We start from the raw sequence: 27,213 nt of genomic DNA on the forward strand, positions 1-27,213 counted from the left end.
TGCCTCTTGTTTTAGTGTCAAATACCCCAAAAAATCATTGCGAAAACTGATGTCAAGGGAACTTGTCCTCTATATCCTAGCTCTTATCTTCAAGTCTTTAATCCATTTTGAATTGATTGTGTGTAGCATAAGACAGTGGTCCAGTTTCATTCTTTTCTGTGTGGCTGTCTAGTTTTCCCAACATCGTTTATTGAAGAGACTATCCTTTCCCTTGGCGCCTTTGTTGTAAACTAATTTACCATTCATACTTGGGTTTATTTCTGGGCTCTCTAGTCTTTCCATTGATCTATGTGTCTGTATGTGAATACCATACTATTTTAGTGATAATAGGTTTGTAATATAGTTTGAAATCAGGAAGCATGTTTCCAGCTTTGTTCTTCTTTCTTAAGATCACTTTGGCTTTTCAGAATATTTTGTGGTCCCACACAACTTTTAGGATTGTTTGTTCTATTTTTGCGAAAAATGTCATTGGAATCTTGATAGGGATTGCATTGAATTGTAGTTGACTTTGAGTGTTATGGATATTTTAACAATATTATTTCTTCCTGGTCATGAGCACAGACTGTCTTTCCATTTATTGTAACTTCATCAATTTCTTCATCAATGTCTTACAGTTTTCAGCATGCAGGTCTTTCATTTATTCCTAGGTAATTCATTCTTTTTGATGCTATTCTAAGTTGGATTTTCTCCTAATTTCTATTTCTGATAGTTCCTTATTAATGTGTAGAAACGTGACAGATTTTTGCACGTTGATTGTTGTGTCATGGCATTTGCTGAATTCATTTATTAGTTCTGACAGTTTTGGTGGGGTCTTTAGAGTTTTCCATCTATAATACGTCATTTACAAGTAGTGACTTTTATTTCTTCTTTACTGATTTGGATGCTTTTTATTTCTTTTTCTTGCCAAATTATTCTGGCTAAGACTTCTAGTTCTATGTTGAATAATAGTGGCAAGAGTGAGCATTCTTTTGTTTCTGATCTTAAAGGAAAATCTTTCAGCATTTCATTGTTGAGTATGACATTAGCTATGGAATTTTCATATATGGCCTTTATTATGCTGAGGTACATTTCCTCTACACCCACTTTTTTGAGAATTTTTATCAGAAATTGCTGATTTTTGTGAAACTTTTTTTCTATTTTATCATCTATTGAGATGATCATATGATTTTTATCCTTCATTTTCTTAATGTGGTGTATCACATTGATTGATATGTGGATGTTGAACCATCCCTGCATCCCTTGATCATGGTGTATGATTCTTTTAATGTATTGTTGCATTCAATTTGCTCATATTTTATTGAAGACTTTTGCATGTATGCTCATCAGTGATATTGGACTGTAATTTTCCTTTTTTTGTGCTGTCCTTGTCTGGTTTTGGTATCAGATTAATGTTGGCCTCATAGAATGAGCTAGGAAGCATCCCATCCTCTTCAATATTTCAGAATAGCTTGAGAAGGATAGATATTAAATCTTTTTTGAATGTTTGGTAGAATTCACCAGAGAAGCCATCTGCTCCCAGACTTTTGTTTTTTGAGAGACTTTTCATTGCTGATTCAATTTGCTTGTTAGTAATCAGTTTGTTCAGACTTTCTATTTCTTCATTACTCAGTCTAGGTAGATTGTACATTTCTAGGAATTTATCCAATTTTTTAAGATGTCCAATTTTTTGGTGTATAGTTTTTCATAGTAGTCTCTTAGGATCCTTAGTATTTCTGTGGTCTCAGTTGTAATGTATTTTTATTTTTTATTTTATTTATTTGAGTCCTCTCTTTTTTTCTTGGTGATTGCTTTTAAAGTTTTGTCAATTTTGTTTATCTTTCTTAAGAAGTCTGTTCTTGGCTTCATTGACCTTTTCTATTGTCTTTTAGTCTCAATTTCATTTTTTATGCTCTGATTTTTGTTATTTCCTCCTTTCAACTAACTTTGGAGCCCATCCTGGTGATCTAGTGATTAAGATTCAGCACTCTCACCACTATGGCCTGTGTTTGTTTCCTGGTCAGGGTACTACATCACCTGTCAGTCAGTTGTCATATTGTGGCAACTGCATGTTGCTGTGAGACTGAAAGCTATGCCACAAGTATTTCAAATAACAGCAGGGTCACTCATGATGGACAGGTTTCAGTGGAGCTTCCAGACTAAGACAGACCAGGAAGAAGACCTGGGCACCAACTTCCAAAAAAATTGGCCATGAACACTCTTTGAATACCAGTTGAGCAGTATCTGATATAGTGCCAGAAGGTGAAAGGATGGCACAAAAAGACTGGGTAGGGTTCTGCTCTGCTGTACACAGGGTTGCTAGGAGTTAGAATTGATTTGGTGCTCTAATGACAAACTAAGTTTGAGCTTCATTTGTTCTTCTTTTTCTAGGTCCTTGAGGTGTAAAGCTAGGTTGTTTGTTTGAGAACTTTCTTGTTTCTTGATGTAGGCATTTATCACTATGAGCTTCTTTCTTAGACTGCTCTCCCTGCATTGCCTAAGTTTTGGTATATTGTATTTCCATTTTCAGTTTTCTTGAGGTATTTTTCACTTTGTCTTTTGATTTTTTCTTTGACCTATTGGTTGTTCAGTAGCATGTTCAGTGGCAAATGAAAAAATTTTCCAGTTTTCTTTCTTGTAATTGATTTGTAGATTCATTCTATTGTTGTCAGAAAAGATGCTTGAAATGATTTCAATCCTCTGAAAGTTACTAGTACTTGTTTTGTGCCCTAACATATGCTCTACCCTGGTGAATATCCCCTGTGTACTTGAGAAGAATGTGTACTCTGTTGTTTTTGGATGGAATGTTCTGTATATGCCTGTTAAGTACCTTCTTCTTTTTAAATTGGAATGTTTAGTTTATTAAAATGGAATGTAATTATTGATATGGTGGGTTCATGTCAACAGTTCTATCATTTGTTTCCTGTTCGTCTGCTTAGTTTATATTCCACTCTTTCTCCTTTCCTATTTTCTTCTGGAATAATTGCATTTTCAAAGAACTGTGTTCTGTTCCTCCCCTGGTTTATATTCCTGTTTCTCCTTTCCTGACTTCTTTTGAATCACTAGAATTTTTTAGAATTGTAAATGTCCATTGGCACCTAACTATTTTTTTTTACAATTTCTCCAGAGATTAAAATATGCATCCTTCAATTTTTATAGCACTCATAAAATTGATACTATAAAATTTTTTAAAATACAAGAATATTCACAGTGTGTACACATATTGAATCATTATGTTGTACACGTGAAACTAACATAATGTTATATGTCAATTATATCTCAATAAAAAAATACAGGGAAATTGCAATCACAGATTGCTGTTTTACCCTCTCCTCTTCTTTTAGGCTATAGTTATCGCTTACATAATATCTATGTAAATTATAAATCTACCATCAATAGTATAATTTTTGCTTTAAACCAGGCTTGGCAAACTCTTCTGTAAGGAGTTCAGATAATACATACTTAGACTTTGTGGGCCATCTGCTCTCTTGTGACTACTCACCTCTGCCCTTGTAGTATTGAAGTAACGATAGATCATACATAAACAAATTCACATGGATGTGTTCCATTAAAACTTTATTTACATAAACAGGTGGAAGTTTGGATGTAGAATACTGAGTTGACAAAGTTTAGATTTTCTTTTTCTTTTTAGCCTTTATATATTTCACTTTAGTATTTTCTGGTTTCCATTGTTTCTGATGAGGAGTTAGGAGTCATTTGAGTAATTATTCCCCTGTAGGTAATGTGCCATTTTTATCTGACTGCTTTCAAATTTTCTCTTTATCTTTGACTGACTTTTAACTACAATATGTTTGTGTGGTTTTGTTTTATTTATTCTGCTTGTCTTCATTTAAATTTGAAGAATTTTTGTCCATTATTTCCTCAAATATTTTTTGCCCAATCTCTCCTCCCTTTTTGGTATTCCACTGGTATTAATGCACAGGTTCCTGAAATTCTGTAATTTTTTTCAATTTCTTTCTATTCTGTAGACCAGAAAATTTCTATTGATTTATTTTCAAATTCACCAATTCTTTCTTTTGTCATATTAAAACTGCTGTAAAACCTATCTAATAATTCATTTAACCAATTATACATTTCAGTTTGAGAATTTCCATTTGATTCTTTTTGTAACATATTTTGATGATAGCAATTAGCATTTTAATCAATGTTGAGACAATTTTTCTTTATTTCCTTGATTATGGTAATAAGAGATCTTTCAAATTTCTCTTACTTTTTATTGCATTCTAAGTGTTATTTTAGTGTTAGTATTGTTCTCCATTTTCTCTTGAGTATGGGTCACACTTTTCTTGTGTCTGTATGCATTTAATAATTTTGGATTTTATCCTAGATATTTTGAATGATTTGTTGTAGCAACTCTTGATTTAGTTATATTCCTTTCAAGAACACTCAGTTTTACTCAAACAGCCACACAGGGTCTCTGTCCCACCTTCCAAGGCTGAAAAGATTATGTGCTGCTGTGCTTGGGGCTGGCCCCACCTGTCTGTGCTCCTGAGAGAGCTGACAACAACTGCTTGCTAAAGAGAGCCACCCTGGGGTCCTGCACTGTCTGTGAGCTGCTGAGCCTAGCAATAAGCCATGCTGGGTGCTTGACTCACTTAAAAGCAAAACAGCAGTAGTTGTGTGCTATTTGACCTTGCAGCCACCCATTCTGGGGCACACCTCACCCAGTAAAGTGACCATAGCAGCTGCACATGTCTGAGCCTTAGAACCAGTTGGCTTGGGGCCACCCTAGTCTACCCATGCACCTGAAGCAAAAACAAACCCACCACAACAGAAGGGCATATGTAGTCAACACAGGGGAAACTCCTGGAACATTTGAAACAGGTGACAAGAGGAAAGCATATTTCTGGGTCCCATAAGACATCTCTTATATAAGGCAAAATTTCCAAGATCAGGAGATGTAGCCAATATACCTAATACAGAGATATTAGCAGAGAGAATTAGGCAAAGTGAGGACACAAATGAATATATTCCAAATAAGGGAACAGGATAAATCCTCAGAAAAAGAACTAAACAAAACAGAGATAAACAATCTACTTTGTAAAGAGTGTAAATTAATAGTCATAGGGTGCTCACTGATCTTTGGAGAAGAATAAATGAACACAGTGAGAACTTCAACAAAGAAATGGAGAATATAAAAAAGAACCAATATGAACTGAAGAATACAATAATGGAAAAGAAAAATTCTCTAGAGGGAATCAACAGCAGACTAAATGTCACAAAGGAAGGGATGAGTGATCTGGCTGAAAGAGTAGAGGACATCACCCAAGCTGAACAGAAATAAAAAAATAGTTAAAAAGAAGGAAGACAGTCTAAGGGACCTCTATGACAACACCAGCATACTAAGATCTGTATTATAGGTGTCTCAGAAGGAAAAGAGAGAAACAGGGAGAAGAAAACCTATTTGAAGAAATAGCAACTGAGAAATTCCTTAACCTAAGGAAGGAAACAGACATCCAATTACAGGAGACACAGTGGGCACCACACAAGAAGAAGCCAAAGAGGCACCCATCAAGACAAATTATAATTAGAATGTCAAGAATTAAAGATAAAGAGAGAATCTTAAAAGCTGCAAGAGAAAAGCAACAAGTTACATACAAATGAAACTTCATAAGGTTATCAGCTGACTTCTCAGCAGAAACCTTACAGGTTAGAAGGGAGTGGCATGATATATTCAAAGAGCTGAAAGGCAATAGATCAAGCCAGGGATGCTCTACCCAGCAAGGTTATCATTCAGATTGGAAAGAGAGATAAAGAGTTTTCCAGAAAGGCAAAAAGTAAAGGAGTTTATTACCACTAAACTGAACTTACAAGAAATGTTAAAGGGGCTTATTTAACTGGAGAAGGAAAGACCACAAGTAGGAATAAGAACATTGTCAAAGAAAAAATATCATTGGTAAAGGCAAATCTACGGTAAAGGTAGTGGATCAACCACATATAAAGCTGGTATGAAGGTCAAAAGACAAAAGTAATAAAAATATCTATCTTTATGATATGAGGTTAAGGGATACACACACACACACACACACACACACACAAAGAGCATAAGTATGCTATGAAAAACATAAAATGTGGGGAGGAGTGTAAAATTGTAGGGGTTTTAGTGAAAGGTTAATCTTAAGAGACAATCAACTTAATATAGACTTCTATTTTCCTAGGTTATTTTATAGGAACCAAGTGGTAACCACAAACCAGAAACCTATAATAAATACACAAAAAATAAATAGGAAGGAACCCAAATATAATATTAAAGAAAGTCATTAAATCACAAGGGGAGACAGCAGGAAAGTGAGAAAGGAAAAGAGGAGAACTACTAAAACACCAAGAAAAAAGTAAAACGTGGTAATAAGTACATTATTATCAATAGCTACGTTAAATGTCAATAGACTAAATGCTCAAATCAAAAGACATAGGGTGGCTGAATGGATTAAAAAAACAAGACCCATTTATATGCTGCTTACAAGAGATACACTTCAGAACTAAAGACACTCACAAACTAAAAGTGAAGGGATTGAAAAGGCACTCCATGCAAAGGGAAGTGAAAAGAAAGCTGGGGTAGCAATACTTATTTCAGATATACTTTAAAACAGCAGCTGTAACAAGAGACAAAGAAGAGCACTACATAATGATAAAGGGAACAATCTAACAAGAGGATATAACACCTGTAAATATCTGTGCACCCAACATAGGAGCACCTAAATATATAAAGCAATTATTAACAGACATAAAAGGATAAACTGATAGTAACACAATAATAGTAGGGAACTTTAACCTCCACTTACGTAAATGGATGGATTGTCCAAACAGAAGATCAATAAGGAAACATTGGTCTTAAATGACACATTAGACCAGATTTTCTTTGTAGACACATACAGTACATTCCATCCCCAAACTGCAGAATACACATTCTTTCTTCATGCACATGGAACATTCTTCAGAATAGATCACATATGAGGCCACAAAAGAAGTCTCAATAAATATAAGCAGATTGAAATAATACCAAGTATCTTTTTCTGATCAGAACAGTAGGAAAACTGGAAATCAGCTACAAGAAGAAAGCTGAAAAAACCATAAATACGTGGAGATTAAACAAAATGCTAATGAACAACTATTAGGCCAATGAAGAAATCAAAGGAGAAATAAAAAAATACCTGGAGACAAATGAAGATGAAAATACAATATGCCAAAATTTATGGGATAGAGCAAAAGTAGTACTAAGAGGAAAGTTTATGGCAGTACAGGCCTACCTTAAGAAACAAGAAAAATTTCAAAGAAACCATCTAACAGTGCACCTAGAAGAACTAGAAAAATAAGAACAAACAAAGGCCAAAATCAGTAAAAATTAGGAAATAAAAATCAGAGCATTTAAAAATAAATGAAATAGAGACTAAAAATCAGTAGGAAAATTACCAATGAAACTAAGAGCTGATTCTTTGAAAAGATAAACAAAATTGACAAACCTTTAGCTAGATTCACCAGGAAAAAATGAGAGAAGGCTCAGATAAATAAAATCAGAAATGAATGAGGAGATATTACAATGGAGACTACTGCAGCACAAAAGGATTATAAGAGACTAATATGGAAAGCTATATGGCAGCAAATTGGATAATCCTGAATAAATGGGTAAATCTTAGAATCTCACGACCTTCCAAAACTGAGTCATGAAGAAATGAGACTCTGAATAGACCGATCACTAGTAAGGAGATCGAAACATTAATCAAAAACCTCACAAAAAACAAAAGTCTAGGACCACACAGCTTCCCTGGTGAATTCTACCAAATGTTCGTAGAAGACTTAATACCAATCCTTCTTAAACTCTTCCAAAAAGTTGAAGAGGAAGGGAAGCTTCCTAAGTCATTGTATGAGACCAGCATTACTCTTATACCAAAACCTGACAAGGATAACACAAAAAAGAAAATTATAGGCCAATATCACTGATGAACATAGATGCAAGAATTCTCAACAAAACACTAGCAAATTGAACACAACAATACGTTGAAAAATTCATACACCATGATCAAGTGGGATTTATTCCATGGGTGCAGGGATTTTTTCAACATCCACAAATCAATCAATGTGATACACCACATTAACAAAATGAAGAATAAAAATCATGTGATCATCTCAATAAATGCAGAGAAAATATTCAACAAGATACAGCATTCATCTATGATAAAAATTCTGAATAAAATGGGTATAGAAGGAAAGTACTTCAATGTAATAAAGGCCGTATATGACAAATCCACAGCCAACATCTTACTCAACAGTGAACAACTGAAAGCTATCCCTTTAAGAATAGGAAGAAGACAAGAATGCCTATTTTCACCACTCTTCTTTAACATGGTAGTGGAAGTCCTAGCCAGAGCAATTAGTCAACGAAAAGAAATAAAAGGGATCCAAATTGGAAAACATGCAGTAAAACTGTCAGTATTTGCAGATGACATGATTTTATGCACAGAAAATCTTAAAGAATCCACTAAAAATTATTAGAAATAATAAATGAACACAGTAAATTTGCAGGTACAAAATCAACATACAAGAATCAGTTGCATTTCTATACACTAACAACAAAATAGCAGAAAGAGAAAGTAAGAATACAACCCCACTTATAATTGCAAAAAAAAAAAAGAATAATGTACATAGGAAAAAATGTAACTGAAGAGGTGAAAAACTTGTACACTGAAAACTCTAAGACATTGTTGAAAGAAATCGAACAAGACACAAAGAAATGAAAAGATATTCTGTGCTCATGGATTGGAATAATAAACATTGTTAAAATGTCTATACTTCCTAAAGCAATCTACAGATTCAATGCAATCCCTCTCAAAATCCCAATGACATTTTTCTTGGAAATAAAACAAAGGTACCTAGAATTTATATGGAATAATAAAACCCCCAAATAGCCAAAGCAATCCTGAGAAAAAAAGAACAAAGCTGGAGGTATCACAGTCCCTGATTTAAAAATACTACAAAGCTATAGTAATCAAAATGGCATGGTACTAGCACAAAAACAGACACAGAGATCAACAGAATAGAATTGAGAGCCCAGAAATAAACCCACACACCTATGGACAGCTAAATTTCAACAAGGGAGCCAAAACGTCAAAGTGGAGGACGGAAATTCTCTTCATCAAATGGTGTTGGGAAAACTGGACAGCTGTTTCTTTTCTAGGATTTATCCCCAATCTTTTCAGCTTCTGTACAGGTGATGGACCTGAACGTTGTCACTGGCTTGAAGAACCAGCGAGACAGTTGGCTTACAGCCAAGTTTTAGTCACCTAATAGTTTGCTGCCTGGGGCCTGTGCTCAACACAACAACATGAAAATAGAAAACCGACCTGTTCCCTTTGCTTTTTTTCAAGTGTTTTCTGCATTTCAGTACCTTCATGATTTTGGTCACCCTCCAGAAATGTGTGCGTGTGTGTTTATGTGTATTTCAGAGTTTATAGTTATTATCTCTTGGGGAACTCTTCCAATAGGAGCTTCTCAGCCGTTACTCTATTGATATGCCTCTAACTTCACTAACATTTCCTTTTGCAGTCTCTAATGCTTTTAATGCCATGTAGTAAAAATTTCCTTTCTAGAATTTCTATTTTTACAGTTTTAATTTCCCTGCTGATATTTGCCATCTATTCTTTATTATTACTAATTGTTCGTTTAAGTGCTTCGATAGACTCCTAATATAAAGTTCTTGCATGATTCTAACATCTAGGATATTATGGGGTCTGCCTCTATTGACTATTTTTTTCTTTAATTATGGGTCATGTTTCCTTGTTTTTCACATGTTTAATAATTTTTTATTATATGCGCAACGTTTTGAATGGTACCTTGTGGGGAGTCTAGATTTAAAGGACATTGACTTTTATTCTCCCAGGCAGCTAAATTACCAACAAGTGTTTTCCAGTCTGTTCGACTTACTATAATTCTTTGTTATGGTGGCTTAATTTCAAATTTGAATTTAGTCTTTGGGCATGGTCCTTAGTCCAGGGTGGGTTCCTTAATCCAACAACTTAGAACTTTTGGAGTCACCACAGAAATTCTGAGGTGTCAAGAACATTCTCTCCACTCTAACTGGGTTGGAACTTCAACATCTCTATCACTGTACAATGTCTGGTATCCACCTTCAGTTCTCAAATCTCCAGCAGTCATACTCGGACAGGCTTCATGGAATTTCCTCTTGCATGTGTGCAACCCAACCATGGACTTTCAGAGAATAGTCCTGTACAGTCTTGAGATCCTCATTTTTGTAGATTTTTCCTGTCACAAATTCTAGGTGCCACATTTTGATCTGTGTCTCTTTAGGTCAAAAAAGCACCACTTTGCTTGGCCCTCACCTCCCTGCACTCTGGTAGGAAAGTATTCTCAGGTAGAAACTCACAGTGATTGTAGGGCCTACGTAACATTCTTCAGTACAGCATCACAATCCTGGATTGCCTCTTGTTCAATGCTGGAAAACTGTTACTTCACATATTTTTTTCCTGGATTTATATTTGTTTTAGTTGTGAGGGCAACTCCAAAGCAGTTGCTGTGTTATAGCCTGAAGTAGATGGTCCCATCAGCTGGGAGAAGTGTTTTGCCACATATTAAATTTATATGGAAGCCTGTTCTAGGACTGACTATACTATCTCCTATCCTTCATGCTCAGGGCGTTTCTGTTAGTTCACCCAGAGCAGAAAATGAATCACAAATGTAGTTGTGTTATGGGGCAGAGGCTCAAGAAATATTGAAACTTCAGTTTCTTTTTCCTTTGTCCACATGGAAATGACAGTCTATGCATTCGATCCATGACCTTTCTAGAATGAGAACTACATCATACATTTGGAAAGGCTGTACAGTATACTAGAATGCCTCGGACAGAGGTGGATTTGAATTTTTTCTCTGCTATGTAAGAAATGTATGATTTTATTAAAAGATCACAAGATATCATAAATGAAATCATTATCATCACAACAGTAAAAGAATGTCTCTCTATTGAGCCTTTTACCATGTGGTAATATTTGTTTAAGAAGTATTTAATATTTGTTTAAGAAGTATTTTATATATTACCTCATTTTATGTCTACAATAAACCAATCCAGATGTTGTTTACACTTTACTAGTGATGAAAATGAGGCATGGAAATAAACAACTTACCCATGGTCATAGAGGGAAAGATTCAATTGATTCTGAAAACTAAACTCCAAATCATTATCTTACACTGTGTCTCTGAGTTTGGCAAAACCCTACTAGAAACAGGAAATGCTCTCTCATTTCCATAAGAATATGCAACAATTCATTTGAAAGAACATCGCAGAAGGAGGGGGATACTTGCTTACCAAGTGTCTCATCTGGGTCGGAAAGTGAAGGGTTTTTAAGAATATGGCCATTAAAGTAGAATTTTGAAGAAGACTGAATACTTGCTTCTAAATAAATGAGCTGGATGTTCAGTGACGTCAACTGTTTTAGACAACACTGCAATTATTTGTCAAGAACAATGCACTCCAGAGAGCTCCGTGAATTTTCTGAAATGGAAATGCTGGTGTCTGGCTACAAACTGAGGAGGATGGAGTCCATGAACAGAGCCCTGGACTGACATTATATGATATAAGACCTGTTAGGCTGGGTCATTAACTTGTTGTGTGACATGAAACAAATAAGTTCTCCTTTTTGTGTCTCAATCTCCTCATCTATAAAGCAAAAGGATTAGATGAGGGGCTTTTTTTGTTTTCAAGCTGCATGACCTTCTTTATAATCCAGTTTATCTGTTTCTCTTTGTATCAGGGCACAGCGATATTACTGTCTCTGACTTCTGTCCTGCACGATGACAAAGAGTTTCCCAACCCAGAGCAGTTTGATCCTGGCCACTTCCTGGACGAAAGTGGTAACTTTAAGAAGAGTGACTACTTCATGGCTTTTTCAGCAGGCAAGCAAACTGCATTTTTATCTGTCAACAGGGGTCAAGTGAGATGAGGAAGAGCATTGCATGAAGGCTACTCTGGGCTGGATGAATTGTCATTTGTATGAGGCCAGATGCACCACTCCCGAAGTCCAGGTTATTTCTCATTGGATTGGAGGCTGCCTTCACTAAGTTTGTCTCATAACCCACCACTGAGATTCCTAAGAGCTTCCACTAGAAGTCCAATTCCACTAAGTATTTTTCACCGGCCCTAAGAAGCCAGTTCGCTCAATAAGCTTCACTGAGACCCTTATATGTAGCAGCTGCATGCTCAGATCCTGGGACACAAATGTGAATCAGAAACAGATCCTCTCTCTAGGAGAGGGGAGAGCAAATTGACAGGCAATGAGACTCCTGAGTGACAAATGCTCTTTGAGGGGCAGCTGTGGGAGCCCAGAGAGAGGAGCTCCTGACTCCTGCCTTTTGGGAGTCAGGGGCAGAGGGCACAGTAGTTGGAGGGTAAGGAAAATTTTCTTGCAGGAAGTAGCATTTGAGTATCTTCCTTCAATTTGTTAGAGGCCTGGAAGGAAACAGGTGCACCCTTGAAAAAAGGTTAAAGTGATTTTAACGAATAGACTGTTTTCGGAGATGTGGGCAGGATTAAGGGAAGTAACAAAGTATGGTGAAGTACTCAGGGACAAACATCAGCAGGAAGATGTTGCCATCCTAGGTCAGAAGGATCCAGGGAAGGAGGGTGTTACTGGAATGACTGGAACCCAAACTGACCTTTAGCAAGGAGAGGATGGATACCTCAACAGCAGATGCATCTATAGGTGGAGGAGTACAGCCAGTGCCTAAACTGTCTCCTGGCAGGAAGGGATTGAAGGAATAAGTACTCTGACCCTTTCAATATCTAATCCTCGGAATGTATTCAGAACCCAAAAGGGAACCAACTTCTGGGTTTATGAATTCTATAGAATCATCTTCCTGAACACAAAGTAGGCATGGATGGAAGACAAACAAACATAGAATGGATCTGGAAGGAAGGAGAAATGAAGAAAATTCAGCACATTCCAAAGGAGAAGCAAGGGTTAGGTGCAGTGTCTAGAGATGATCTCAAAGCAAGATACTGCTGCACTAGTCCTGGCCTGTCTTCCTGTATTTTGGGCCCGCTATTGCAGTAAGAGCCTGCTCGAGATTTCTGTTCATTGCACAGGGCTTGCAGGCCTGCTTTTGTCCTGATATTGTGGCAATCGTGACAAGATCTAAGGCCGTACCTTAAGAGTTTATACTCTAGCCTGTGGGACAGATGAATAATTACAATTTCATGTGAAATGTGCTGTATTAGAAGCACTGATGAGTGTTGTGGAGAACAGATAAGGGAGTGAATTGTATACCCTGAGCAGGTGAAGGACGTTTGCATAGAATAAATGACATCTGAGCTCATTCTAGAAGCGTGTGGAGAATATCATCAGGCAGAGTGGAGAGGAGGACTATTTCAGTTGAGGAATGACTGGAATCTCAGATAATATTTGAAATTACCAGTCTGTTTGGAGATTTGTGAAGAGTTAGTAACGCTTTTGGCTAGTTTACTTTTTTATATTTTTATACTTGGCAATGGTAAGGCTAGGAATTTTTTAAAGTAGGACATGACGAGGTTAAGATTATCCTTTAGAATCCAGATAAAGAGAAATAAATCTATTGTTGAGTCTTGGGAGGTAGATGTATAGGGTGTGTCTCATGCCAGTTGGGATAGTAAGTGTCTATTTGTGTTTGTGTGTGTGTAGAAAGATGTCACTGGCAAACCTCAGCAAAACAATTTCAATGTGGAGGTAGAGAAAAGATTTTTTCAGAAAGCATGTACACAGAAATCCATGCTGAGGAAATGAAGGAAACCAGGTTTGAGTGTAGATAAAAGAAGCCATCAGTTAATTAGTCCTTTAATAATTAATTCCATTTATTTAAGCCTCCCTGTGTGCTAACTCAGAAGTAGAATTAAATGAATATTTACTTCATATGTCATTTTTTAGGAAAAAGAGTTTGTGTTGGAGAAGGCCTGGCCCGCATGGAGCTGTTTTTACTCCTGACCAACATTTTACAGCATTTTACCTTGAAACCTCTGGTTGACCCAAAGGACATTGACACTACCCCAATTCTCAGTGGGATAACCGCTGTACCACCCTTCTATGAGCTCTGTTTCATTCCAGTCTGAAGAAAGGGCAGGCCGCCTGATCACAGAGCGAGACTCGCTAGCCTCATCTGAACAAGCCGGATGCTTTCTGTCCTGTTTGTTAGCCATTATCCATTCCCCCTTAACAGCAGAAATAACGTTCCTGAGCCCTGTCTCTTCTAATTTTCCCCATCCGTTAAGATTCAGTTCAAATTTCCCTGCATGAAGTAAAGCTCACTGGTTTGTCTCCAATAAACTTCTTATTGTAACACAATTTTGAGATCTCAAGCTACATCTCATCTGCAGTGTACACAAAGTGGAAGGCACCTTATAGTTGTCATATTTTGTTTTATTAAAAATTAAAAATTTGAAGTTATCCCATGGGTTAAAACATTTTAATAACAAAATATGAAATTGACTCATCTCTTATTCGTATCTAGCTCTCCAGGGGAATGCTCTCTTGACAGTTTGGCATGTAGAATTTCTATACTTTTGCTATGATTATTAAAATATAACTATGTATGTGCTGTGTATGTTTGCATATGTATGTTTGTATAGGTGTATGTATGTATATGTATATACATGTGGGGAGAAAATAGAGGAAGATCATTTCATCCAGAGGCAATCGCATGAATTTGTTGATCTGTCCAAGGATGTCCTTCCTCTTTTGCCCTAGTGGTTAAAGACACATGCACACAGATATATTAAGGCACAGAAGAGGGGAATATAATATATATGAATGGTTATATTTGAACACATGCATACAGAAATTTATGTGTGGTTTTATGTGTATGTTTGTGTGAATATACATATGTACACACATGTATATATTTACATGTAATATAAACATATGTTTATCACATTATATATGTATCATAATAGCTATGATTTGACGGTGACATTTATATAGTAACATATAGATAGTTTCACAAACAGTATAAATAAATGTGTCTCATATACCCTGCTGATTGCCTATAATAATTTTACATAATAATTTTAAAATGATCTCACTATCCAAGGTTGTTTAGATTATTTTTGAAATTTTGGAACTTTTGGACTTTTGTTACATGCTATTATGTGCATATATCTTTTATTATTCCTGTGCTACTTCTTTACGATAGTTTCCTAGATGTGATATGGCTGCACATATATGTGCACATTTATTTTTCATAGATATATATGAAGAATATTGCACTAAAAATTATATATGTTTACTTTTCTGTCATGAGTGTAATAGAAACACTATTTGACCAAACTCTTATACTGAGGGCAATTTTTTTTGTAGATTTAATAATTTTAATTACCTATCATGGATTTTTTCAAGTAGGAAGTCCTACCATCTGCAAATAATATTTCATTGCAATGACCAGAAATTTCTATAAATAGCATCTACACCTTTGTATCTCTCTCTCTCTGACATCACATACACATATACACACATATATTTACACTAATATTTGTTTTTAAGCATGGGAAAGTGATAAAAATTGTGAAGATTTGTGGGGACAAGATAACAGCATTTGGGAAATCCATATTGGGAAGAATGCTTTTTGATGTGATTTTACCCTTGAGTTGATTGCTCATTTGAAATCAAGAGCTGAGAGGCTGAAAGGCTGATTATAAAATCTCACATAGGAGCTTTAGAACCTGAAAAAAGTTTTTGGCACATCCCCAGGGCTAGTAGGAAAAAAAATGGAGTTTAGAGTCAGCCAAGTAGGAAAGACCAAGTAAACATATTGACTTCAGTTGAAGCCTGAAGGTAACAGTGAAAGTCTGCAACCAAAGGTTAGGAATCAGCCTGAAGTTGAAGAATCCTTATGACTACAGTCCTGCTGTAAAGAATTTCAATCACTGTTTGCATTACATTGATCCACGCCTAAATGTTTTCTGCTTGCTGGAAGCATCCTTTTGGCTGGAGAAAGGTAATGCCATTTATAGCCTCAAATTATCAGTGCATTATTTATTGTACAATGTGTAGGACACAATAAAGATAAAAATGCAACTGAGAAACATGTGATCTTCTCAATAAATGTACAAAAAATTGATAAAGCTCAACACTCTAACAAATTGAGAATAATATAGGATTTCCTAAATCTGAAAAAGGATATCTCCAAAATCCTAGACAATGTTTATATAATGATGAAATATTAAACCCTATCCCCATAAGTTTGAAAATAGTAAGGATATACACTCTCATTACTTTTATTCAATATGAGACTGAAAGATGTCAACAAAATTGTGTGAAGTAGTGACTTGTGAAAATTCCAACATAAAACAATGAGAGCACAGGCAAAAATTATCAGATCAACTTTTCAGAACTCTTGAAATTAGCCAAAGGCTTACATCAATCTGCAGAATGTTTATTCAAGTAAAATGGATAAATCTCAGTAAGAACAGTGAACTCTGGTGTTTTAACTTGCCTTATTCCCTTCTTTTGTCTCTCCTGCCATGAGGTAACTTGAAAAGATATAGCCCATAATGATGGTGAAAAGCAGCAGTCTAACAGCCACTGGAGATGGCAGAATGGAGTTGGAGCTCCTTCAAAGCCCTATTCCCAAAGAATTATTATTTGACCTGCCTTGTGGTTCCCTGGAACACCTCACATGCAGGGTTGTCTTTATTTGATCTGATTATGAGCTTACCCAGTAAAAACAGCATTTTCCCCAGAAGAATTTGTTGAAAACAATTAGAGGCAATTTTTCGAGAAAGTGGATGCCTGAAGCTATGGGAAACAGTTGGGGGAAATCAGTAGACCAACTAAAAAGCTTAAAAGGAAAAGCTTCAGAATGAGATATTCATAAGAGGCTTTGAAAAACTCTGACATATTATCGAGACATTACAAGTCCATACATGCTCAGAAAGACCTGAGAAGACCCTAAGCTCTCACATCTGGTTAACCTTAAGGCCCTGTGTAAGCAGGAAGTGAAGGCTAAGGCAGAATTCTAAACTGCCTGGATGAGTGTTGAAGGCATGTTCTGACATACACACTGAGCATCTTATAAAGACAAAGAGATTTATTGGTTCTAGACTACTAAGGAAATATCTGTCCAGCTAGTGGATGAGCACTAGGCTAACTGAGCAAAGGCTTTAGTGGGTGCACAGGACAAAGAACAGAAACTTCACAGAATTATTTCAGAGTAGTCATGAAAGAAAAATAAAGAAAATAAACTGCTAAGAATATTCTGTTTAGGTCTGGAGGGTGTAAATGTGTAGCTGAATAGAATTAACTTCTGATGGTAAAGAAGTGTGGCTATAGGAATTGGCTACAAGGTTAATACAAAAATGAATTTCTCTACACTATCAAGAAATAATTAAATGATGATATTATTAAAATAACCATTTAAAATAACCTAAAACCCTCTCAAATTACTACAAATATGTCTGTTGTATAATGTGCAACACCTCAACACTACAAACTACATAACATTGCTGGGAGAAGCGAAAGAATACTCAAATACATTGAGAGTTATACCATGTTCATAAGTCGAAAAAAATTAATATTCTTAAGGTGTCAGTTCCCAAAGCTCACTATAAAGTTAATGAATTCTCAACCAAAGTCTTATCAGAATTTCTGTGGGAATCGACCAATTGATTGGAAAACCTGTGTGGAAATGCAATGAAGCTATTATACTCAATATAGCATTGAAGAAGAAGAAGAAGAAGAAGGAGTAGAAAGACGGAGGACTTACATATCAAGTATAAAGACTTACTTTAAAGCTATAGCATTTAGGACAATGTGGGATAGGCACATGGATAGCAAATTGGAATGGAATAGAATCGAGTTTAGAAACAGACTCACACCTATACAATCAAATGAGAGTGCTACTTAATTTAGTAGGAAAAGGATAATCTCAATAATTGATGCTAAATAAAGTGAATAGTCAGTTGGAAGAAAATGCAACTAGTTTCCTACAAGTTGTTTACAAACAGTAATTTGAGATGGATCATAGATAGAAATGTGAGTAATAAAACTATAAAGCCTCTAGTGTAAAACATAAGAGCAAGTCTTTATGGCCTTGAACTCTACAAACAGATAATTTTTAAAAATAGGTTACAGAAATCACTTATTACAGGAGATTGATAAATAGGTCTTTATTTAAATTAATATTTAAAGTCATATCCATCAAAATATATCATTTAATGTAGTCAAAAGGTAAACTACAGACTGGGAGAAGTATTTGCAGTAGATATATCCATGGAAGCACCTATATCCAGGTTATATAAAGAACTTGAGAAAAAAAAGGCACCCAAATATTTTTTAAACTGTCAAAATGTTTGAACAATCACTTCATAGAAGAGAATATCCATGTGGTCATGAGAAAGGTACTCAACTTTATTGGTTATATTGGAAATAAAAATTAAAACAACAAATGAATTACTATTACATACCTATCAAAATGGAAAAAAAAATCCTGAAAATCCCATGTTTGTGAGAATGTGCTACAATTGGAACTCTCGTATATTGCTGGTGGGGTATAACTTGTTTCAAAACTCTGAAGTGTTTGACTATATGTCCTAAATGTAGACACGTGCCTACCCCTAGAGACCAGGGACTTTACTCTCAGTTGTATATCCCAGAGAACATATGCACACATCAAAGAAAAGACCTGAACAAGAGTATTCACAATGGCTTTCTTTAGTAGCCCCACACTGGAACCAACCCAACGTCTATTAAATTTACAGTGGACAAACATATCATGTCATTTTCATACAGTGGAATACTACTATCAATAAAAAAAGAACAAACCACTACTACTTGTGGAAACATCCATTAATCTCATAGGTATAAGGTTGAATGAAAGAGCAGACATCAAAAAATACATTCTGTAAGATTATATTTTTGTACATTTCTAGAATAGGCAAAACTAGCCTTCGTTGATAGAATTCAGAATAGTGGTTTATTCTCTAGGATGAATGGACTGGAAAAGGCCATGAGAGAGTCTCCTGGGATGTTGGAAAATGTTCTAGATCTCGATGTGGACGGTGCTTATGAAGGTGTATGCATATGTATATATTATGAAGGTGTATACATATGTAAAAAGTCACCAAAACATATACTGAAAATTAATGCAGTTTACTGGATGGGTTTTATATTTCAACAGAGCAAAAGATAAATCAAATAAACAAACCTACAGAAAACAAGATACTTACAAAGATATGAGAATAAAGAGTAGACCATAGAAATAAAAATCTGTTAAATCCAAATGTTAGAATTACCTGAGAGTGGAAATATAGCAAGTGTGATGAAAATATTTATAGAAATATAAATGGAAAGATAAATAATGCCAGCATAAAAAACAGAAAATATTAAAAAATATTAAATAAAAGTTTTATTTTATTTTTCCAGCTTTATGTGGTATAATTGACATAAAAATTGTATATATTTGATACAATATGATGTTTTGATATACATTGTGAATGATTACCACAATCAAGTTAATTAACATATCCATCACCTCATAGTTCATTTTTTTGTTTTTTTGGTGTAGTGAGAACACTTAAGATCTACTCTCAGGAAATTTCAGGTATATGATAAAGTATTATTAACTATAGTCACCATGTTGTAGATCTAGATCTCTAGAACTCATTTAGGTTATAATGCAAAGTTTGTACCCTTTGACTAATATCTCCCCATTTCCCCCACCCTCAGCCCTGGCAACCACCATTCTATATTGTGTTTCTGTGATTTCAACTTTTTTTTTAATATTTCACAGAGAAGTGATACCATATAGTATTTCTATTTCCCTTTGTGAGATATTTAATTCAGTATAATCCCTGCAGTTTCATCCACATCATCACAAATGGCAGGATTTCCTTTCTTATGGTTAAATAATATTCTACTATACATTATATTGTATTTTCTTTATCCTTTCATTCATCAGCAGACTTAGGTTGTTTCCATACCTTGGCTATTGTGAATAATGCTGCAGTGAACACGGGAATGTAGACATCTCTTTGAGACACTGATTTCATTTTCTTTGGATATATGCTCAGAGGTAGGATTGATGGATTATATGGGAGTTCTATTTTTAATTTTTTGTGGAGCCTCCATACTGTATTCCATCCTAATTGTAACAACTTGCATTCCGACCAACAGTATATGTTTCCTTTTTTCCACTTTCTTGCCAGCACTTATCTTTTGACTTTTTGATAACAGCCATCATAACAGTGTGAGATGATAACTGATTGTGGTTTTGATTTGCATTTACCTGAGGATTAGTGATGTTGAGCAACTTTTCATGTACCTGCTGGCTATTTGGATGTCCTTTTTGGAAAAATGTCTATTCAGATTATCTTCCCATTTTTTAATTGGATTTTTTCCCCTATTAATTGTATGAGTTCTTTATATATTTGGGATATGAATCCTTTATTTTGCAAATATTTTCTCCTATTCTGTAGATTGCCTTTTCATTTTGATAATGGTTTCTTTCGGTGTACAGAAGCTTTTTATTTTGATGGAGTCCCACTTATTTATATTGCCTTTAGTTGCCTTTTATTTTGGTGTCAAATCCAAAAAATCATTGCCAAGACCAATGTCAAGGAGCATATCCCCTATCTTCTAGCTCTTACCTTCAAGTATTTAACCAATTTTGAGTTGATTTTTGTGTGTTGTGTAAGATAGTTGTCCAGTTTCATTCTTTGGCTTGTGGCTGTCCAGTTTTCCCAACACCATTTATTGAACAGACTGTTTTTTCAACACAATATTTTCTTGGCTCCCTCATCATGAATCATTGACTGTATATGTGTAGGTTTATTGCTGGGCTCTCTATTCTGTTCCATTGAGTTGTGTCTTCTTTTTTTTGAGGAAGATTAGCCCTGAGCTAATATCTGCTGCCAATCTTCCTCTTTTTTGCTGAGGAGGACTGGCCCTGAGCTAAAATCTATGCCCGTCATCTTCTACTTTATATGTGGGACGCCTGCCACAGCATGGCTTGACAAACAGTGCGTAGGTCCACAGCTGGTATCCAAACTGGCAAATCCCAGGCCGCTGAAGTGGAATGTGTGAACCTAAGCGCTGTACCACTGAGCCGGCCCCAATTTATGTCTGTCTTTATGTCAATAACAGACCGCTTTGATTAAATAGCTTTGTAGTATAGCTTGAAATCAGGAATTGTGATGCCTCCATCTTTGGTCTTCTTTCTCAATTGCTTTGGCTATTTGGGGTCATAATGCGTCTCTACAAATTTTAGAATTGCTTGTTCTATTTCTGTGAAAAAAGCCATTGGAATTTTGATAGGAATTACCTTGAATCTATGGATTGTTTTGGGTAATATGAACATTATAGCAATATTAATTCTTTTAGTCCATGAACAAGAAATATCTTTTCATTAATTTGTGTCTTCCATTTATTTCAACAATAGCTCATAGCTTCAGGGTACACATTTTTCACCAGCTTGGTTAAATTTATTCCTAGGTATTTTATTCTGTTTGGTGAAATTGCAAATTGGATTCTTTTCTTAATTTCTCTTGCTGATAACTTACTGATAGTGTGTAGAAACACAACTGATTTTTGCATACTCATTTTGTATCCTGCAACTTTACTGAATCACTCATTTGTTCTGACAGTTTTTTGGTGGAGTCTTTAGGATGTTCTCTATATAATGTCATGTCATCTGCAAAGAGAGAGAGTTTGGCTTTTTCCTTTCCTATTTGGATGCCTTTCATTTGTTTTTCTTGCCAAATTGTTCTCACTAGAACTTGCAGCACCATGTTGAATAAAAGTGATGAGAGTGGCAACCTTGTCTTATCCTTAATCTTAGGGGAAAAGTTTTAGTGTTTCACTGCTGAACATGATGTTAGAGGTGGGCTTGTCGTATATAGCCTTTGTAATGTTCAGGTACATTCTCTCTGTAGCCACTTTGTTGAGAGTTCTTATCAAGAATACAAATTTGAATTTTATCAAATGGTTTTCCTGTAGCTGTTGAAAGGATCATATGTTGATTGATTTGCAGATGTTGAACCACCCTTGCATCCCTGGAGTAAATCTGACTTGATCATGGTGTATGATCCTTTTCAGGTATTGTTGAATTCAGTTGGATAATATTTTGTTGAGGGTTTTTGCATCTTTGTTTATCAAGGATATTGCCCTACAACTTTCTTTTCTTGTGATGTCCTTGTCTGGTTTTGCTATCAAGCTAGTGCTGGGCTTGCAAAATGAGTTTGGAAGTGTTCCCTCCTCTTCTATTTTTTGGAAGTGTTTGAGAAGGATTGGTATTAATTCTTCACTAAGTGTTTCACAGTACTTACCAGTGAAGCCATTTGGTCCAGGAGTTTTGTATGTTGGGAGGTTGGTTTATTTTTTTCCTTGTCTTACAGACAATCATCCTGGGAACCTACCTAATTTTAAAAATAGCCAGAAATTTCAACCCGTTTGCATAACTTTTTGACAATGTCTACTCAGAATATATTTCTATCCTGTGACTCAGTAATTCCACTCCTAGTTAAACACTCAAGAGGATTGAATGTGTATTTCTATTAAGAGATATGTCCAAGAATGCTCATAGTGGCTTTTTTTCTCATTGTCCAGATTGAAAACAACTCAATTGCCCATCAACAGTAGAATGGATACATATATTGTGGTAGGTTCATATAATTGATTATGTACCAACAAAAAACTGCAATTGCTGCTACATGCAAGTATGAATGAAACCCACAGTCACAATGATTAACAAAAGAAGCCAACACAGAGAATCCATCCTTACGATCTCATTTATAAAAAATTAAAGAAGAGATTAAATTATAGTGACAGAAGTCAGAATTTGTGGTTTTCTTTGCAACCTGTGACAGGGAAGAGGCACAATGGATCCTTCTAGTATGTTGGGAATAATGTCAGAAGTGATTTTACATCACATTGATTTATATACTTTGTGCCCTTCATTTTTTTGTAGCTCAATTAAAAAAATAGAAATAGTGGAATGGACGAGAATGTGGAACTGAGAATTCTTTGTTAACAAAGAATCATGAAAAAGTCTGTTCATATTAAAGAAAAATCAAGAAACTATTTACATATTTGGTTTTAGTCCTAGGAAAATTCCACGTAAAAATATTCTGATATTGATTCTGTACATTTATTTTTGTTTTACAGATGTATACATCTGTTGAGGTTAGCTTTAATCTTTGGGTGAAATCTAAGAAAATATGTTGTGAAAAATGAATTTAAGTTCTGCTTTGCTCAAACAATACACAGAAAGCATTGATCCCAGAGCAGAAAGAAAGAAAGGAAAAATAAGTCTCCTCCATAGTTATGTTATGTTGTACCTACTTTTATAAAATTCTTATAAAAATCCAGTACCAACTACTTAGGTGAGCTCATTTACTTTGTTTTTAAATTTTTTTAATTGAGATATAATTGGCATATAACATTATATTAGTTTCGAGTGAATAAAAATAATAAGTTGATACTTGTATATATTGCCAAATGATCATCAGAATAAGTCTAGTTAACAACTGTCACTGCACATAGCTACAAAATTTTTCTTTCTTATGGTGAGAACTTTTAAGATCTACTCTTGCAGCAACTTTGGAGTATGCAATATAGTGTTATTAACTATAGTCACCATGCTGTATTTTTGGAGGTTTTTGATTATTGATTCAATCTCCCTACCAGTAATTGGTCTGTTCAGATTTTGTATTTCTTCATGAGTCAGTCTTAGTAGGTTATATGTTTCTAGGAATTTATCCATTTCTTCTAGGTTGGCCACTTTGCTGGTATGTGATTGTTCATAGTAGTCTCTTATAATCTTTTGTATTTCTGTGTCAGTAGTAATATCTCCTCTTCCATTTCTGATTTTGTTTATTTGAGTCCTCTCTTCTTTTTCTTGAGAGTCTAGCTAAAGGTTTGTGTATTTTGTTTACCTTTTCAAAACATCCACTGTCAGTTTCGTTATTATCTCTATTGTCTTTTACTCTGTATTTTATTCATTTTCACTCTCACCTTTGTTATTTCCTTCTGTCTGCTAACTTTGGGCTTAGTTTCTTTTTCTTTTCCTAGTTTCTTGGTGTCTAAATTTATTTTGTTTATTTGAAATATTCTTATTTCTTAAATTAGGCGGTTATCACTATGGACTATCCTCTTAGAACTACTTTTTCTGCATCCCGTAAGTTTTGTGCCATACACCCATAGATATATCCAAAAACTGTGACTGCAGCCTAAATTCCTTATAGCAGAGAATGAAATTTTCAGCCTTGTCTAAGGAAACACTTCAACCTTTAAACTTTTATTCTGTAATTTTTACAAGGAATTCTCTTTACTAATTTGCTGTGGTTATAAAACAATTAGTAAAGCAAAGTAAAACAAGAAAAGTATGTTGGGGCTGGCCCCATGGCCGAATGGTTAAGTTCACGCGCTCCGCTGCAGGCGGCCCAGTGTTTCATTGGTTTGAATCCTGGGCGCAGACATGGCACTGCTCATCAAACCACGCTGAGGCAGCGTCCCACATGCCACAACTAGAAGGACCCACAATGAAGAATATACAACTCCGTACCGGGGCATCTTGGGGAGAAAAAGGAAAAAAATAAAATCTTTAAAAAACAAAAACAAAAACAAAAAAAACTCAAGAAAGGTATGTTATATTTCCGTTTTCCTTTGTGTGAAGATTTTAAAAATTTCTCTATTAATTTCATCTCTGCCTCATTGGTTGTTCAGTAGCATTTTTTGTAATCTCCACATACTGTTGAATTTTCCAGTTTTCGTCTTATAATTCATTTCCAGTTTCGTGCTATTTGTCCTGATTTGATTTTAATCTTCTTAAATATATTAAGACATTTTGTGGCCTAATATATGATCTAGTCTGGAGAATGTTCTATGTGTGCTTGAAAAGGATATGTATTCTGTTGCCTTGAGTGGAATGTTTTGTAAATATGTTTTTTTTTTTTTTTTTAGATTTTATTTTTTCCTTTTTCTCCCCAAAGCCCCCCAGTACATAGTTGTATATTTCTCGCTGTGGGCTCTTCTAGTTGTGGCATGTGGGACGCTGCCTCAGCGTGGTCTGATGAGCAGTGCCATGTCCGCGCCCAGGATTCGAACCAACGAAACACTGGGCCGCCTGCAGCGGAGCGCGCTGACTTAACCACTCGGCCACGGGGCCAGCCCCGTAAATATGTTTTAAGTCTGTCTTGTCTAATGTGTCAGTTAAGTCCAGAGTTTCTTTACTGATTTTTTGTTTGGATAATATATCCTTTGATGAAAATGGGTTATTGAAACCCTCTACTGTTATTATATTGCTATTTCTCCCGTTAGATTTGTTAATATTTGCTTTATATATTTAGGTTCTCCTATGTTGGGCGCATCATTCTTTTTTCTTTTTGTTCCTCTAACCATCTAATTTCAAGTGTTTCATTTCAAGTTTGCCGATTCTTTTTTATGCATAATAGTGTCTGCCTTGAAACTCTCTGTTGAAATTTTCAGTTCAGTCATTATACTCTTCAGTTCAAGGACTTCTGTTTGGTTATTTTTTATGAATTCTATTTCATTATTAAACTTCTCATTTTGTTCATGTATTCTTTTCCTGTTTTGTTTAGCCGTATGTGTTCTCTTGCATTTTATTTAGATTAATTAAGATGATTATTTTGAATCCTTTCCAGACAATTCATAGATCTCTATTTATTTTGATTGGTTATTGGAGCTTATTAGTTTCCTTTGGTGGTGTTAAATTTGACTGATTTTTTTAGGAACTGCGTAGCCTTGTATTTGTATCTATTCATTTGAAGTAACAGATATCTATTGTAGTCTTTACAGACTGGTTTCAATGGGTAAAGATCTACTGTTTGGTCCTAGGCTGATGGGATTGCGTCTCTGGTCTCAGGTGAGTGAGGCTGGAGCCTCTTGTCATGATTACTGCTGGGTCTGCACTAAGGTCTGTGGTTGTCAGCTTGTCCTTGGTGGACAGTGCTGGTGGTAGGATCAATGCTAATGGGGCTCCAGCTGAGTCCACAGGGGAATGGTGCTGTTTTAGGATCTGTTGTCAAGACCACGGTTGGCAAGCCTGCATCCTGGTTGCAGGCCTGCCTTCTCAAAATAGCCTTCTTTGGCCTTTAGCTACACTGGGGTCCTGCACTCTCCTTCCTGGATCCTAAAGCTCCTACAAAGGCAGTTTTGTGCATGGATTGCTGATAAATTATTGTTTCTTTGCTGGGATATGAATGGGAGATCTTCTATTCTCCCATCTTGCTGATGTCTGGTGATATACAAAACCTAATATCTATGAAAAAAAAAGAGAATTGATAAATTAGACTTCATTAAAATTAAATAATTTCTACTCTGTGAAAGACATCATCAATAGAATGGTAAGACAAGTCCCAAACTGGGAGAAAATGGTTGCAAAATCATATTAGGTAAAGGACTGTTATAAAAAATACGCAAAGAAACTTTAAAAGTCCACAATGTCAACAGTAAGAAAATGAATAACCCAAGTGAAAAATGGCCAAAAAATCTAACAAACATTTTATTGAAGAAGATATGCAGATCAGAAATATGCATGTGAAAAGATGTTCATCATCCATCATTAGGGAATTCAAAATTAATCAACAGTGAAATATTGAAACATAATTATAGAGTGGCTAAAATTTGAAGCACTGGCCACACGAAATGTTGACAAGATGTGAAACAAGAACTCTTATGAATTGCTGGTGGGAATGCAAAATGGTACAGCCAGCTTGAAAAACAGTTTGAGAATTTCTTTAAAAACTAAACATAATTTTACCACATGATCCAGCAATCACACTCCTTGGTATTACCCAAATGATTTGAGAACACAAAGTCCTGCACATGAATTTTTATTGAAGCTTCATCCAAATGGACAAAGCTTGGAAGCAACCAAGATCTCTTTCAGTAGGTGAATTAATAAGTAAACCATGGCACAACTATACAATGGAGTATTATACAGTACTAAAAATAAATGAGCTATCAAGTTATGAAAAGGCGTGGAGGATCTTTTAATGCATGTTACTAAGTGAAAGAAGTTAATCTGAGAAGACTATATATTGTACGACTTCAACTATATGACATTTAGGAAAAGGCAAAACTATGGAGATAGTAAAAGGATCAGCAGTTGCCAAGCATTTGAGGGAGGGAGCAATGAATAGGTGAAGCACAGGGGAGGAGATTTCTTAAAAAATTAAAATTTTTTAATTGAGTTCATAATAGTTTATATCATTGTGAAATTTCAGTTGTA

The 27,213-nt window shown here is 35.3% G+C and overlaps 1 protein-coding gene across 2 annotated transcripts in view; it reads left to right on the forward strand.

Annotated features, from left to right (window-relative positions):
* The window catches only part of LOC106842115 (cytochrome P450 2C21-like), a 61,504-nt gene that overhangs the window by 26,887 nt on the left and 7,404 nt on the right, over positions 1-27,213 (forward strand). Inside the window, exons 8-9 of one of the 2 annotated variants that reach the window (XM_014858441.3) lie at positions 11,757-11,898; positions 13,902-14,416. The exons of the other annotated variant lie outside the window; for it this stretch is intronic. Coding sequence (XP_014713927.3) covers positions 11,757-11,898; positions 13,902-14,083 — 324 coding nt within the window. The 3' untranslated portion in view covers positions 14,084-14,416. Of the gene's footprint in view, positions 1-11,756; positions 11,899-13,901; positions 14,417-27,213 lie in introns of those variants that run through there. 2 annotated transcript variants of the gene reach the window in all.

This window comes from Equus asinus, chromosome 2 (genome assembly GCF_041296235.1).
Source record: "Equus asinus isolate D_3611 breed Donkey chromosome 2, EquAss-T2T_v2, whole genome shotgun sequence".
In the NCBI taxonomy this organism is placed as follows: Eukaryota; Metazoa; Chordata; class Mammalia; order Perissodactyla; family Equidae; genus Equus; species Equus asinus.